This window comes from Nerophis ophidion, linkage group LG14 (genome assembly GCF_033978795.1).
Source record: "Nerophis ophidion isolate RoL-2023_Sa linkage group LG14, RoL_Noph_v1.0, whole genome shotgun sequence".
Classification (NCBI taxonomy): Eukaryota; Metazoa; Chordata; class Actinopteri; order Syngnathiformes; family Syngnathidae; genus Nerophis; species Nerophis ophidion.
Genome location: NC_084624.1, coordinates 13,881,199 through 13,895,204, shown reverse-complemented (window position 1 = coordinate 13,895,204; position 14,006 = coordinate 13,881,199). Strand labels below are relative to the sequence as shown.

General features: G+C 42.0%; 1 protein-coding gene across 1 annotated transcript in view; it reads right to left on the bottom strand.

Annotated features, from left to right (window-relative positions):
• LOC133568157 (polyamine-transporting ATPase 13A3-like) overlaps positions 1-14,006 on the bottom strand; it is a 123,518-nt gene that overhangs the window by 35,553 nt on the left and 73,959 nt on the right. Inside the window, exons 23-24 of the mRNA XM_061919899.1 lie at positions 13,927-13,969; positions 4,938-5,047 (exon numbers count right to left, since the gene is read on the bottom strand). Coding sequence (XP_061775883.1) covers positions 4,938-5,047; positions 13,927-13,969 — 153 coding nt within the window. The remainder of the gene's footprint in view (positions 1-4,937; positions 5,048-13,926; positions 13,970-14,006) is intronic.

The following is a 14,006-nucleotide window of genomic DNA, read 5'->3' as shown; positions in this document are numbered from 1 at the left end:
CCGTAGCCCAGCCCAAAATGGCGGCGAGGAGGCAGTGGAGGGCAAGCGAGCCCGCGCGCCGGTAGCGACGCCACAATCAAGATCAAGTGCGTGGATCGCGCACCTGGGGATAATTGAATAGTCCTCTCGCACTGTATAAAAGGGCGACAACCGTGAACGTCAGAGGAAGAGGCGGAGAGACGAGAAGGAGCCAGAGGGAAGCTGACGCTGACAGAGAGAGACTGAGAGCGCCAAAGCAGAAAGGCAAGCGGAAGAGCGAGCGGCAGACAGAGCAGCTGAAAAGCAATCTTTATTGAAAAATAAAGAAGTCTAAACGTTGCTGCCGGTATGTCCTTCCTTGGCGGCCCTTGGAACCCGCACAACGGCTTGAGAAGTCTGTAACACACGGGTTTAAAATGCCATCACTAAATTTAGGGGGGGGGGGGATCAGTGATATATATATATGTACAAAATCAAATTTGTCTGATGGACACAGCTTGTATTTAGGTGCATTCTGAAGCATACTTGCCAACCTTGAGACCTCTGATTTCGGGATATTGGGGTGTAAGGGGGAGGAGTATATTTATAGCTAGAATTCACTGAAATGTTGGAATTTCAGTGTTCATTTATTTACACATATACACACACATAACACTCCTCTACTCATTGTTGTATTTGAAAATATAATGCTTTGCAGCCAGTAGCACAGCCTTTGAAGGAGCATAGGTATGGGCAGCAACTGTAAAATTTATTTTGCAGGAAACGACTGAGTCTAGGGTTGAATTGTCCATCCTCGTTCTATTCTCTGTCACTATCTTTCTAACCATGCTGAACACCCTCTCTGATGATGCATTGCTGTGGGGCACGCACAAAAGTGCCTTCATCAAATGCACCAGAGTCTGGAATCTTCCATCTCTCCCTAGCATACCCCTTCCCCTTCCATCTGTCGTGGATTAACTGAAATTCTTGTTTCCGATCATTTTGTAACTTGCAGGCATACTTCTTCTTATTCGTCGTCGCCGTGACTGTCGTTGCTTCGTGTCTGTTATGTTTTTGGACATTACTACTTGCCGTAGTTTTGAAGCAATGCATAATGGGATTCCGGATGTTGTGTGTCAGTGTATTAACGTGCCGGCTGGAATAAACACACGCTGAGAAATAGCTCTGTGCCTGCCTACTTTATGGGTTAAAGATAAACTTATGGATAACGGAGACAGGCCGTCCTCACTTAAGTCTGGCTTGAAATCGGGAGAAATTCGGGAGATTGGTTGTCCGGGGAGATTTTCGGGAGAGGCACTGAAATTCGGGAGTCTCTCGGAAAATTCGGGAGGGTTGGCAAGTATGTTCTAAAGTCCGGCAATTATGGTAGCTGGAAAAAGGTGTCTTATCCTTTCGGTCATGACCCAAAGCTCATGACCATAGGTGAGGATGGGAACGTAAATCGACCGGTAAATTGAGAGCTTTGCCTTCCGGCTCAGCTCCTTCTTCACCACAACGGATCGGTACAACGTCCGCATTACTGAAGACGCCGCACCGGTCCGCCTGTCCATCTCACGATCCACTCTTCCCCCACTTGTGAACAAGACTCCTAGGTACTTGAACTCCTCCACTTGGGTCATGACCAAAAGGATAAGCTCACGGGTACAAGCGGCCAAAATGATTTTCCTCCGCCGTGTGGCGCGGCTCTCCCTTAGTGATAGGGTGAGAACCTCTGCCATCCAGGAAAAGCTCAAAGTAAAGCCGCTGCTCCTCCACATCGAGAGGAGCCAGATGAGATGGTTCGGGCATCTGGTCAGGATGCCACACGAAAGCCACCCTAGGGAGGTGTTTAGGGCACGTCCAACCGGTAAGAGGCCACAGGCAAGACCCAGGACACGTTGGGAAGACTATGTCTCCCGGCTGGTCAGGGAACGCCTCGGGATCCCCCGGGAAGAGCTAGACGAAGTGGCTGGGGAGAGAGAAGTCTGGGCTTCCCTGCTTAGGCTGTTGCCCCCGCGACCCAACCGCCGATAAGCGGAAGAAGATGGACGGATGGATGGATGGAAAACGGTATATCAAACAATTTGTAAGTTGGGGCAATCATAAGCCAAGGTACCACCGTATTTGACTTGTCCTAGCTGAAATGTAAATGGTAAATGGGTTGTACTTGTATTGCGCTTTTTACCCCTTTTTAAGGAGCCCAAAGCGCTTTGACAGTATTTCCACATTCACCCATTCACACATTGACGGTGGGAGCTGGCATGCAAAGGCGCTCACCAGGACCCATCAGGAGCAAGGGTGAAGTGTCTTGCCCAAGGACACAACGGACGTGACTAAGATGGTAGAAGGTGGGGATTGAACCAGTGACCCTCAGATTGCTGGCACAGCCACTCTACCAACTTGGCCACGCCGTCGTCAATTTGATCTGAGCTAAAGTTGTCACATTGGATCATTGACTTTGTGATAATAAACCAATCAATTAAATTAGAAACTCTACTGCCCCTCAAAGTGGGCTGGTTCGTCTCATTTTCCCCATGACCCGCTTTGGCATGAATATTCAGCTGAGGAAAAAACAAACATTCAATTTTAACAAAATGGAAAGATCAGCATAGTGCGGGGGTCGGCAACCCACGGCTCTAGAGCCGCATGCGGTTCTTTAGCGCCGCCCTAGTGGCTCTCAGGAGCTTTTTCAAAAATATATGAAAAATGGAAAAAGACAAAGGGAAAAAATATATTTTTTGTTTTAATATGGTTTCTGTAGGAGGACAAACATGACACAAACCTCCCTAATTGTTATGAAGCACACTGTTTGTATTAAACATGCTTCACTGATTTAAATATTTGGCGAGCGCCGTTTTGTCCTACTTATTTTGGTGGTCTTTGAACTCACCGTAGTTTTTTTACATGTACAACTTTCTCCGACTTTCTAGGACGTGTTTTATGCTACTTCTTTTTCCGTCTCATTTTGTCCACCAAACTTATAATGTTGTGCGTGAATGCACAAAGGGGAGTTTTGTTAATGTTATTGACTTGTGTGGAGTGCTAATCAGACATATTTGGTCCCTACAGTCTAATCTGTGCTAACATGCTATTTAGGCTAGCTATATGTACACATTGCATCATTAGGCCTCATTTTTAGCTATATTTGAGCTCATTTAGTTTCCTTTAAGTCCTCTTAATTCAATGTATATCACATGACACACTACCTGTATGTAATATGGCTTTTAAATTGGTTTTGCGGCTGCAGACAGATTTGTTTTTGTATTTTTGGCCCAATATGGCTCTTTCAACATTTTGGGTTGCCGACCCCTGGCATAGTAGTATCTTTGTGATACTCGTAGTGTTTTCATACAACTTGACCACAGTCTTAGCATCCGCAACAATCAAAGTTGGACTAAAGTGCCTCATTTACAAACACCATTTCCATATGAGTTGGGAAATTGTGTTAGATGTAAATATAAACGGAATACAATGTTTTGCAAATAATTTTCGACCCATATTCAGTTGAATATGCTACAAAGACAACATATTTGATGTTCAAACTGATAAACCTTTTTTTTTTTTTGCAAATAATCATTACCTTTAGAACTTGACGCCAGCAACGTGTGACAAAGAAGTTGGGAAAGGTGGCAATAAATACTGATAAAGTTGAGGAATGCTCATCAAACACTTATATGGAACATCCCACAGGTGTGCAGACTAATTGGGAACAGGTGGGTGCCATGATTGGGTATAAAAGCAGCTTCCATGAAATGCTAAGTAATTCACAAACAAGGATGGGGTGAGGGTCACGAATTTGTAATCAAATAGTCGAAAAGTTTTAGAACAAAATTTTTCAACGAGCTATTGCAAGGAATTTAGGGATTTTACCATCTACGGTCCGTAAAATCATCAAAAAGTTCAGAGAATCTGGAGAAATCACTGCACGTAAGCGATGATATTACGGACGTTTGACCCCTCAGGTGGTACTGCATTAAAAACTGACATCAGTGTGTAAAGGATATAACCACATGAGCTCAGGAACACTTCATAAAACCTCTGTCAGTCACTACAGTTGGTCGCTACATCCGTAAGTGCAAGTTAAAACTCTATTATGCAAAGCCAAACCCATGTATCAACAATATCCTGAAACGCCGCCTGCTCGGCCTGGCCCGAGCTCACCTAAGATGGACTGATGCAAAGTGGAAAAGTGTTCTGTGGTCTGACGAGTCCACATTTCAAATTATGTTTAAAAACAGAGGACGTGGTGTCCTCCAGAACAAAGAGGAAAATAACCTTTCGGATTGTTATAGGCGCAAAGTTCAAAAGCCAGCATCTGTTAATGGTATGGGGGTGCATTAGTGCCCAAGGCATGGGTAACTTACACATCTGTGAAGGCACCATTAATGCTGAAAGGTCCATACAGGTTTTGGAGCAACATATGTTGTCATCCAAGCAACGTTATCATGGTCACCCCTGCTTATTTCAGCAAGAAAAGTGTTACAACAGCGTGGCTTTGTAAAAAAAGAGTGCGGGTACTTTCCTGGCCCGCCTTCAGTCCAGACCTGTCTCCCATCGAAAATGTCTGGCGCATTATGAAGTGTAAAATACGACAGCGTAGACCTCGGACTTTTGAAGGACTGAAGCTCTACATAAAACAAGAATGGGAAAGAATTCCACTTTCAAAGCTTCAACAATTAGTTTCCTCAGTTCCCAAACGTTTATTAAGTGTTGTTAAAAGAAAAGGTGATGTAACACATTGGTGAACATGCCCTTTCCCAACTACTTTGGCACGTGTTGCATGCATGAAATTCTAAGTTAATTATTATTTACAAAAAAGATAAGTTTATGAGTTTGAACATCAAATATCTTGTCTTTGTAGTGCATTCAACTGAATATGGGTTGAAAAGGATTTGCAAATCATTGTATTCCATTTATATTTACTTCTAACACAATTTGCCAACTCATATGGAAACGGGGTTTGTAGTAAAGAAATGTACCTAATGAGGGTGGTTACGCAGGAGATGTTCGGGATGGACGACGTGAAGGGAGAAGCCACCGAGGCCTCGAGTTCAGACAGAGAGATTCCACTGTGCGCTTTCTTCAGGGCCTAAAGGTGAGAGAGATAATGTCATCACTGACTCAAGACAGACAACAATCTGTACATGTTTATTTGTAACAATAGTCTGCGTATAAATGTGGAAATACACAATAACAATTTACTGTTACGTTCCAGGTATTTCTGGTTTGCTTTTGTGTTTCTTCTTCTTTTGTTTGAACAGGTCACACTCAACCACGACCTCTGCTGCCAATCAACCGGTTCCTGTTCCCAGCTGTTCCTCATTTCACCTGTGGATCAGCCGGCCAATCCCAGTCCACCATTCATCCTCCTGTGTTGCTCAAAACCACCTGCTCACCACTGGTTGGTGTGGATTCTTTTCCTGACATGCTGTGTGGAGCTTTGGTAGACGCTACTTTGTCTTTGTAATCATTTTTGTTCAGCTCTTTGTTACTATAGTGCACGGGTCGGCAACCTTTACCACTCAAAGAGCCATTTTGACCCGTTTTACAAAATAAAGAAAACAATGGGAGCAGCAATACTCTTTTGAAATTTATAATGAAATAACACTGCATACAGAGGTTTTTTTTGCTTTGTGCTACAGTTGTGATCAAAATTATTCAACCACCACACAATTTGGGTGTTTTAGCAAGTTGGACATTTATTCCGTATTTTGTTTATAGTCATATCAAATAAAGATGCATTAAATAGACAAATGCAACTTAAATGACAACATTATATTTTGTAACATACCAAACAGTGTCATCTCTCTTGATATCTCATTGACAAAATTATTCAACCCCTTGAAGATCATAACTCTTAAGAACAGAATTTGAATAAGGTCTTTTCAATCAGGTGTTGAAAACACCTGTAGATGTGATTAGAACCATAACGAGCAACAATTAAACTGATTGAAAAAGACTGTGACGCTCAGCTTCTTGTAGATGGTCAATGGTGTATTTGCAACATGGTGAAGTCCAGGGAGTGGTCAAAGAAGTCAAGAGAGGAGGTAATTTCTCTTTATTAAAAAGGATATGGATATAAGAAAATAGCAAAGACATTACACATTCCAAGAGACACAGTTGGGAGCATAATTCGCAAGTTTAAAGCTAAAGGCACAGTGGAAACACTACCTGGGCATGGTAGAAAGAGGATGCTGTGTGCGTACATTGGTGAAAAACCCCCGGGTAACAGCTAAGGAACTACAACAGGACATTGCAGAGGGGGGAACGCAGGTTTCGTCCAAGACAATAAGGTGCGCACTACGAGATGAAGGCCTCCATGCCAGAACTCCCAGGCGCACCCCACCTCTGACTACCAGGCACAAGTAAAATAGACTCCAGTATGCCAAAAATCATCTGAACAAACCCCAAAGGTTTTGGGAAACTGTTCCATGGAGTGATGAGACAAAACTGGAACTCTTTGGGCCTATGAATCAACGTTATGTCTGGAGGAGAAAAAATGAAGCTTACAAAGAGAAGAACACCTTGCCTACTGTTAAGCATGGTGGGGGGTCAATCATGCTCTGGGGCTGTTTCTCTGCCTCAGGTACCGGGAATCTCCAGCGCGTTCAAGGCATTATGAATTCTATTTCCTAGCAGGATATATTAGCTGCAAATGTCATGAAGTCAGTGACGAAGCTGAGGCTTGGGAGACGTTGGATCTTCCAACAGGACAACGATCCCAAGCATACCTCCAAATCAACATCAGAGTGGTTGCAGAAGAAGGGCTGGAAGACTATGGAGTGGCCTTCACAGTCGCCAGACCTAAATCCTATAGAAAAGCTGTGGTGGGACTTGAAGAAGGCAGTTGCAGCACGCAAGCCCAAGAATATGAATGAACTGGAGGCCTTTGCCCAAGAGGAATGGGCTAAAATACCTGTAGATGGTTGCAAGAAGCTTGTGTATCACGTTTGAAGGATGTAATTACTGCCAAAGGGTGTTCTACTAAGTACTAAAGATGCATGTAACTAGGGGGTTGAATCATTTTGTCAATGAGATATTAAGAAAATTGTCCTTTTTTGGTATTTTGTAAAATACAGTGTTACAATTTAAGTTTCATTTGTCTATTTGACACATCTTTATTTGATATGACAATAAACAAAATACAGAAGAAATGCCCAACTTGCTAAAACACCAAAATTGTGTGGGAGTTGAATAATTTTGACCGCAACTGTATGTGCAAACCAGGGGTCTCAGACACGCGGCCCGCACCTTAATATGAAAATTTTATGTTAGTGCTACCCGCGAGTTTTATATAACTACCGCTTAACAGCATCAAACTTGCTAACCCCCCCAATTTAGCCGGGAGATTTCTGAATTTAAGAGCAGTTATTCTCTCGAACGTCTGCTGATTTTTAACCAAACAACAATAATAAAGGCGTGCCATGATGGCACTGCCTTTAGCGGACTCTACAACTTGTACAAATAGCTTGACAGCCCTGTCACATGTTGTATGTGACTTCTGCAGACACACGTGAGTGACTCCAAGACATACTTGATCAACAGCCATACAGGTCACAGTGAGGGTGCCCGTTTAAACAACTTAAACACTCTTACTAATATGCGCCATACTGTGAACCCACACCAAACAAAAATGACAAACACATTTCGGGAGAACATCTGCACTGTAACACAACATAAACACAACAGAACAAATACCCAGAAGCCCTTGCAGCACTAACTCTTCCGGGACACTACAATATGGTGTATAATGTAGCCCGGAAGAGTTAGGGAATACAAAATACAAAAAAAAAAATCGGTCTGGAGCTGCAAAAAAATCAAAGCCTTATATAAGTGTTATAATGAAGGCAACACATGATGTAAGTGTCTGTATTAGCTATATTAGCCTACTATCAAAGGCTGACGTAAATCTCCATTGACAGAAATGTTGTATTTTATTTTTTATTGTACCCTTTTTTTTAAAAATGGAGGCTTCTCAGAGGGTGAGATAACTTGCAGTCATGGATTGACAAAATATGCCTGATTAGGACTCAATGCAGTCAACAATGCTCACTTTTGTGGATTCACGCACAGCATAAAACGTTTGGTGGACAAAATGAGACAAAGAAGGAGTGGCATAAAACTTTAAAAAACTTTTCAGCATCGCAAAAAGTTACAAACTGCGATCAGAGGTGGGTAGTAACGCGCTACATTGACTCCGTTACATCTACTTGAGTAACTTTTGGGATAAATTGTACTTCTAAGAGTAGTTTTAATGCAACATACTTTTACTTGAGTATATTTATAGAGAATAAACGCTACTTTTACTCCGCTCCATTTATCTACATTCAGCTCGCTACTCGCTTCTGATTTTTAGCGATCTGTTAATGCACGCTTTGTTTGTTTGGTTTGTCAGACGGACCTTCAAAGTAGGATCCATCACATGCCTGCATTTCACCAATCAAATGCAGTCACTAGGGACGTTTGACTCCGTTTCACATATCAAACAGAGCCAGGCGGCAACATTTTTTTTTTTTGTAAACCTTTATTTATAAATTTCAACATTTACAAACAGTTGAAAATAATAATCAAAGTAAGTAAAAAAAAAAACAGTACAAAACAGTATAAAAACCGTACAAAACAGCGCCAGAGGGTTGTAAATTCAAAGTAACTCAAATAGAATGCAAAAAAAATATGTATATATAAAATAAACAAAGTGCAAAGCCATAGGCTCACTCAATCTCAGTAAATAACTTAAATTTGGAACACAGCATTATTGTTTTCACAGCTTTTTGGTTGTTAGAAGTAGAGTGTTTTAATGTAGCGTTATAAATCTTTTTTAAGGGCACAAAAAAAACGGATCGGGTATTGAAAAACTTACATTTATGAATATAAAACTTTGCCAAAAGTATAATGAGTTTGCAAAGGTAAAATTCATTTTAATTTTTTTTTCAATACAGTGTAAAACCAAATATATATTATTGTTTTAGTTGCTTAAGAGATATTCCTTGCTCTGAATTTGCTCATTGCTATTTTTATGCTTTTGTGTATTACTTGTTGCCGTCATCAATAAACGAACAGGTTACTCATCAGTTACTCAGTATTTGAGTAGTTTTTGCACAACATACTTTTTACTTTTACTCAAGTAAATATTTGGGTGACTACTCCTTACTTTTACTTGAGTAATAAATCTCTAAAGTAACAGTACTCTTACTTGAGTACAATTTCTGGCTACTCTACCCACCTCTGACTGCGATGAGTTCAAGGATCGCTGACATTAGTAAGGCAAAACGGTGCTTTCCATGTACTCATCAGTGACAATATAAACAGTGGGATTTCTAACAATTACGAAGGTTTGTGTCATTTTTTGTTCTCCTAAAGAAAATATATTAAAACAAAAAATGTTTTTTTCTTCGTCTTTTTCCATTTCCACACATCTCTGAAAGAGGTCCAGGGAGCCACTAGGGAAGGTCTAAAGAGCCGCAGGTTGCTGTTAGAGTACGTAGGTAGGTTTTGTCATGTCTTGTGATAATGCTTTGTTTAGTTATGTTCTGTATTGCTTAAGACTCCATTGTTTCCTGTTTTTGCACTTCCTTGTTTGCTCTGTTACCTTGCCAACCAATTAGTTTCACCTGTCATGTCACGCACCTGATTTGTTTTGACTCATGGACCTGTTCAATCACCTGTATTATTTAAACCGAAAGTTGCCAGGAAGTCAGCCTGGCGAATTTATCTCTGTTCTACCTCGGATCACTTCCATCATAACGTGGACTTTGGGGTTTGTTTTCCTGTAAGGCAAAGGAAAGTTGGCGCGGGCAAGGTGTGAAGGTAGGGACATGCTTATTACTATAAAAAAAAAAAAGGACAAAAGGCGCGCACAAGGTGGAACTACAAAAACTTGGCTAATAAAACAAAAACTTGAACAAAGGCAGAAACTATGAACATGAAACAAAACTCGATAACTGACATAAAAAAACAAAAGCTTACGTGGCATGGCAAGAAGCAAAACTATAGACAGTATCAGAGGTAGCATGGCATGAAGTAATCCGCGGTAGAACAGAGGTAAAGTCGCCAGGCTGACTTCCTGGCAACTTTCGGTTTAAATAATACAGATGATTGAACAGGTGCGTGAGTCAAAACAAATCAGGTGCGTGACATGACAGGTGAAACTAATTGGTTGGCATGGTAACAAAGCAAACACGGAAGTGCAAAAACACGAAACAATGGAGTCTTAAGCAAAACAGAACATAGCTAAACAAAACATTACCACAAGACATGACAGGTTTTTGGTTTATGCTAATTAAATAGCTTTAGTTAGTCAGCTTACCTTTCTTTTCTAGAGGTGTATTTTGGTATGTTTTGTTCCTTTCTTTGACAGCACCTGTATTCCAAAGCTAGGCTAGTGTGTTACTTTTCAATAACACAAGTTTTTGTTTTCAATTCTTGGCTTCGGTGTCTTTAATTTACAACTCATTTGGTTTATACACTTTTATGTTGCGTTCTCCTAAGATCCCTACACTCTGAGCCATCTGGTAACGTATCATCAATAGATACCTAGATATAAATATACTGTAACTAAACATATTAGGCCCTTTTCCACCGCAGGAACTTCTACTAGAACTTTCCCATTTACCCACGTACCATGAATTGATTAACGTGGACTTAAACAAGTTGAAAAACTTACTCGAGTGTTACCCTTTATTGGTCAGTTGTACGGAATGTGTACTGTACTCTGCAATGAACTAATACAAGGTTCAATCAATTCAATCAATCTAAACCCAGGTAAATATTGTTCATCCTGTTTCACCACTGAAAACCACCCAGGTAGATTTAGTTCTACAGGAAATTTTCGTAATTTCTGCCATCAAGGTGGGACTTTTGGAAGGTTCCTGGAACCTTATTGAGGGCGCGCTGTGCTGTGGAATGCTGATTGGTTGAAGACAGTTGGGGCTGTTTCTTAAATGTATTTTTCAAACACAGCACCGCCTTTTACAGAATGCTAGACGACTGATGTGTTTCCTATTTCTTGTGTATTTCCAAGACAACAAACTTGACAACGGAGAGAAATAAGAACAAAATAAACTTTCGACTTGCAGGAACTTTTGTGGGGCATCTTTGTGCTGAAGAACACTGATTAGTGTTTTTACTCCGCCGTAGTCTTTAAAGTACATGCACTTTATTGTTGTTTATTATCGCTACAAACTTAATTTCAATATGCAAAGCTACTCTTCCCCCTTGGGAGCCCAGTCTAGATTGTATTTTTTGTTACTCATCCTTCCCCAGCGTTTTACCCTTTTTCCCCATCTTTTAGGGGGCGCCTTGTGGCGACCCATCAGCGTTCCTGTTGTGTAACCCTGTACACTGTTTGTTTGTCTAATCTTGAACGGGGTTGTGCTGAAAACAGAGTTTGGTTGTACTTGTGCAATGACAATAAAGACCTATCCTATTCTATCCTACATGGAGGACATGGAAAAGAGAGCTTTGGGCTCTTTTAGGGGAACAGCACCCAGTCATTGGTACAGATATGTGGATGACACATGGGTGAAAATCAGAAACTAAGGAGTGCAAGCCTTCACCGAGCGCATGAACTCAGTGGACGCGTTAGAATGTCAAAGACAGAAAGTTGCCTTTTTAGACTGTGATGTCCACATTGGAGAAAACAGGGGCCTCCATGTCAGGGTTTACCGAAAACCCACGCATACCGATCAATACCTACTTTTCTACTTGCACCACCCACTGGAAGACAAACACAGAGCTGGTAATGTTCCTACAGGCCAAAGACAAAGAGCATAGGCATTTGAGGGACGCCCTCAAAACTCGAGGTACCCCAGCTGATTGTTTGTGAAAAGTACATCCAGTTCCAGAAATAACAAAAACAGAGTGGATGAGGAAGAAAGATGTGACAGGCGCAAACATATTGTCATTCCATATGTGAGAAGAATTTTTAACCAACACTTCAAAGCAGACAACACCCTTAGACAGAGACCGGGGCATCGTAAAGACCGGACACCCCACAACCACAAAAACAATCTGTGTATGATATCCAGTGTAATGATGTTGGGGGAAGAAAACAACTACTAAGCCGACGCATGGCAAACTCTTCAGGTCAAGACTCAGCTCGTCTACCTGCACCTCAGGGAGAAACAGCACTCCTTTGAGAACAAAAGATTTACAGATTCTGGACAGGGAGGATGGATGGTACAAAAGAGGAGTGAGGGAAGCCAACTACATCAAGGGTAAAAAACTATCCCTGAACAGAGGGACCTCATCCAATTTTACAATCCTGATCGCGCTCTGAGGTCCAAGAGCCAGCTCCAGCTCGTGGTGCCCAAGACCAGAGTTAAAACCAGGGGAGACAGGGCGTTCCCTGTGGTCGGCCCTAAGTTCTGGAACATTCTGCCCGTTGTCGTGGAAATTTCTTAAAGACGATCCTTTAGTGACAAATAGCTTTAAAATGATTTATTAAAATAACAAACAAATGACAACAAGCTTTGCAAAGAGAGACCAAACCAGAACGACACATCCGTTCGTTCCAGCTTGTTCTAACTCTTTTAGAATATGTCATGACAATTATACATTCTCAGAAGTCCCACCCTCCATGCTCTTTAACATACAGTATCCCAGTAAAAGAATGCGCAAGGTCCTGTGAAGGGGAGAGGGTGTAGTTTGCCCAGAAGGGTGGGGGTCACTCAGGAAAGGGGCAACAGTTTAGCCCAGATGGGGGTCAGGAAGACACAACACATATGCCGGTCAACTAGAGTCCACATGTCACATCAAAGACACAGGAGACAGAGCTTGATGAGATTAGAGGTCTCCTGCAGAGCGTCACATTCCTAAGCCTAATTAACAACTTTTGGCAACCCGTTCAAAGAACATCATCAATTAAAACGAGTATTAGTAATTTTGTTATCACACCGTCCATGTTCAAACTGCTCCCACAGTGGAGTTTTTAAGTCTCGTCTTAAAACCCACTGTTATTCTTTGGCTTTTAACGGGTTGGGGTGGAGACCATGCCCCAAGTGGAGGAGTTCAAGTACCTAGGAGTCTTGTTCACGAGTGAGGGAAGAGTAGATCGCGAGGTCGACAGGCAGATCGGTGCGGCGTCTTCAGTAATGCGGACGCTGTATCGATCCGTTGTGGTGACGAAGGAGCTGAGCCGCAAGGCAAAGCTCTCAATTTACCGGTCGATCTACGTTCCCATCCTCACCTAAGGTCATGAACTTTGGGTCATGACCGAAAGGACAAGATCACGGGTACAAGCGGCCGAAAGGAGTTTTCTCCGCCAGGTTGCGGGGCTCTCCCTTAAAGATATGGTGAGAAGCTCTGTCATCCGGGAGGAGCTCAACGTAAAGCTGCTGCTCCTCCACATCGAAAGGAGCTATATGAGGTGGTTCGGGCATGTGGTCAGGATGCATCCTAACGCCTCCCTAGGGAGGTGTTTAGGGCTCGGGGAAGACCCAGGACACGTTGGGAAGACTATGTCTCCCGGCTGGCCTGGGAACGCCTCAGGATCCCCCGGGAAGAGCTGGACGAAGTGGCTGGGGAGAGGGAAGTTTAGGCTTCCCTGCTTAGGCTGCTGCCCCCGCGACCCGACTTCGGATACGCGGAAGAAGATGGATGGATGGATGGGCTTTTAATACTAGTTGTGTGGTCCTCTGTTGTCCTGTTTTTTTTATTTTGATTCCTATTTACTGTTTTAATTTGTTTTACCCATTACAATCGTTTTTAATCATTTATTTGTATATTGGTTTTATTTTTTGTATTTTTTGTTTTCATTCAGTCATCGGTTGAGCTAAGGATAATATTCTAATATTGTTTTTAATATTGTTGTGCAGCACATTGGAAACATTTTTGTCGTTTAAAAGTGCTATAAAAAATAAAGTGGACCCCAAAGGGGCTAAGCGGTAGAAATTGGATGGATTGGATTTGGTGTTGTCAAAATAACCAGTATATAGTGTGAGTGGTGATTTGTACGTACAGAATACTCACCCCACAGTCATTAGCGCCATCTCCACACATCCCCACCATGTAACTGGAAGATTAAAACAAAACAATGAGAAATGCACATC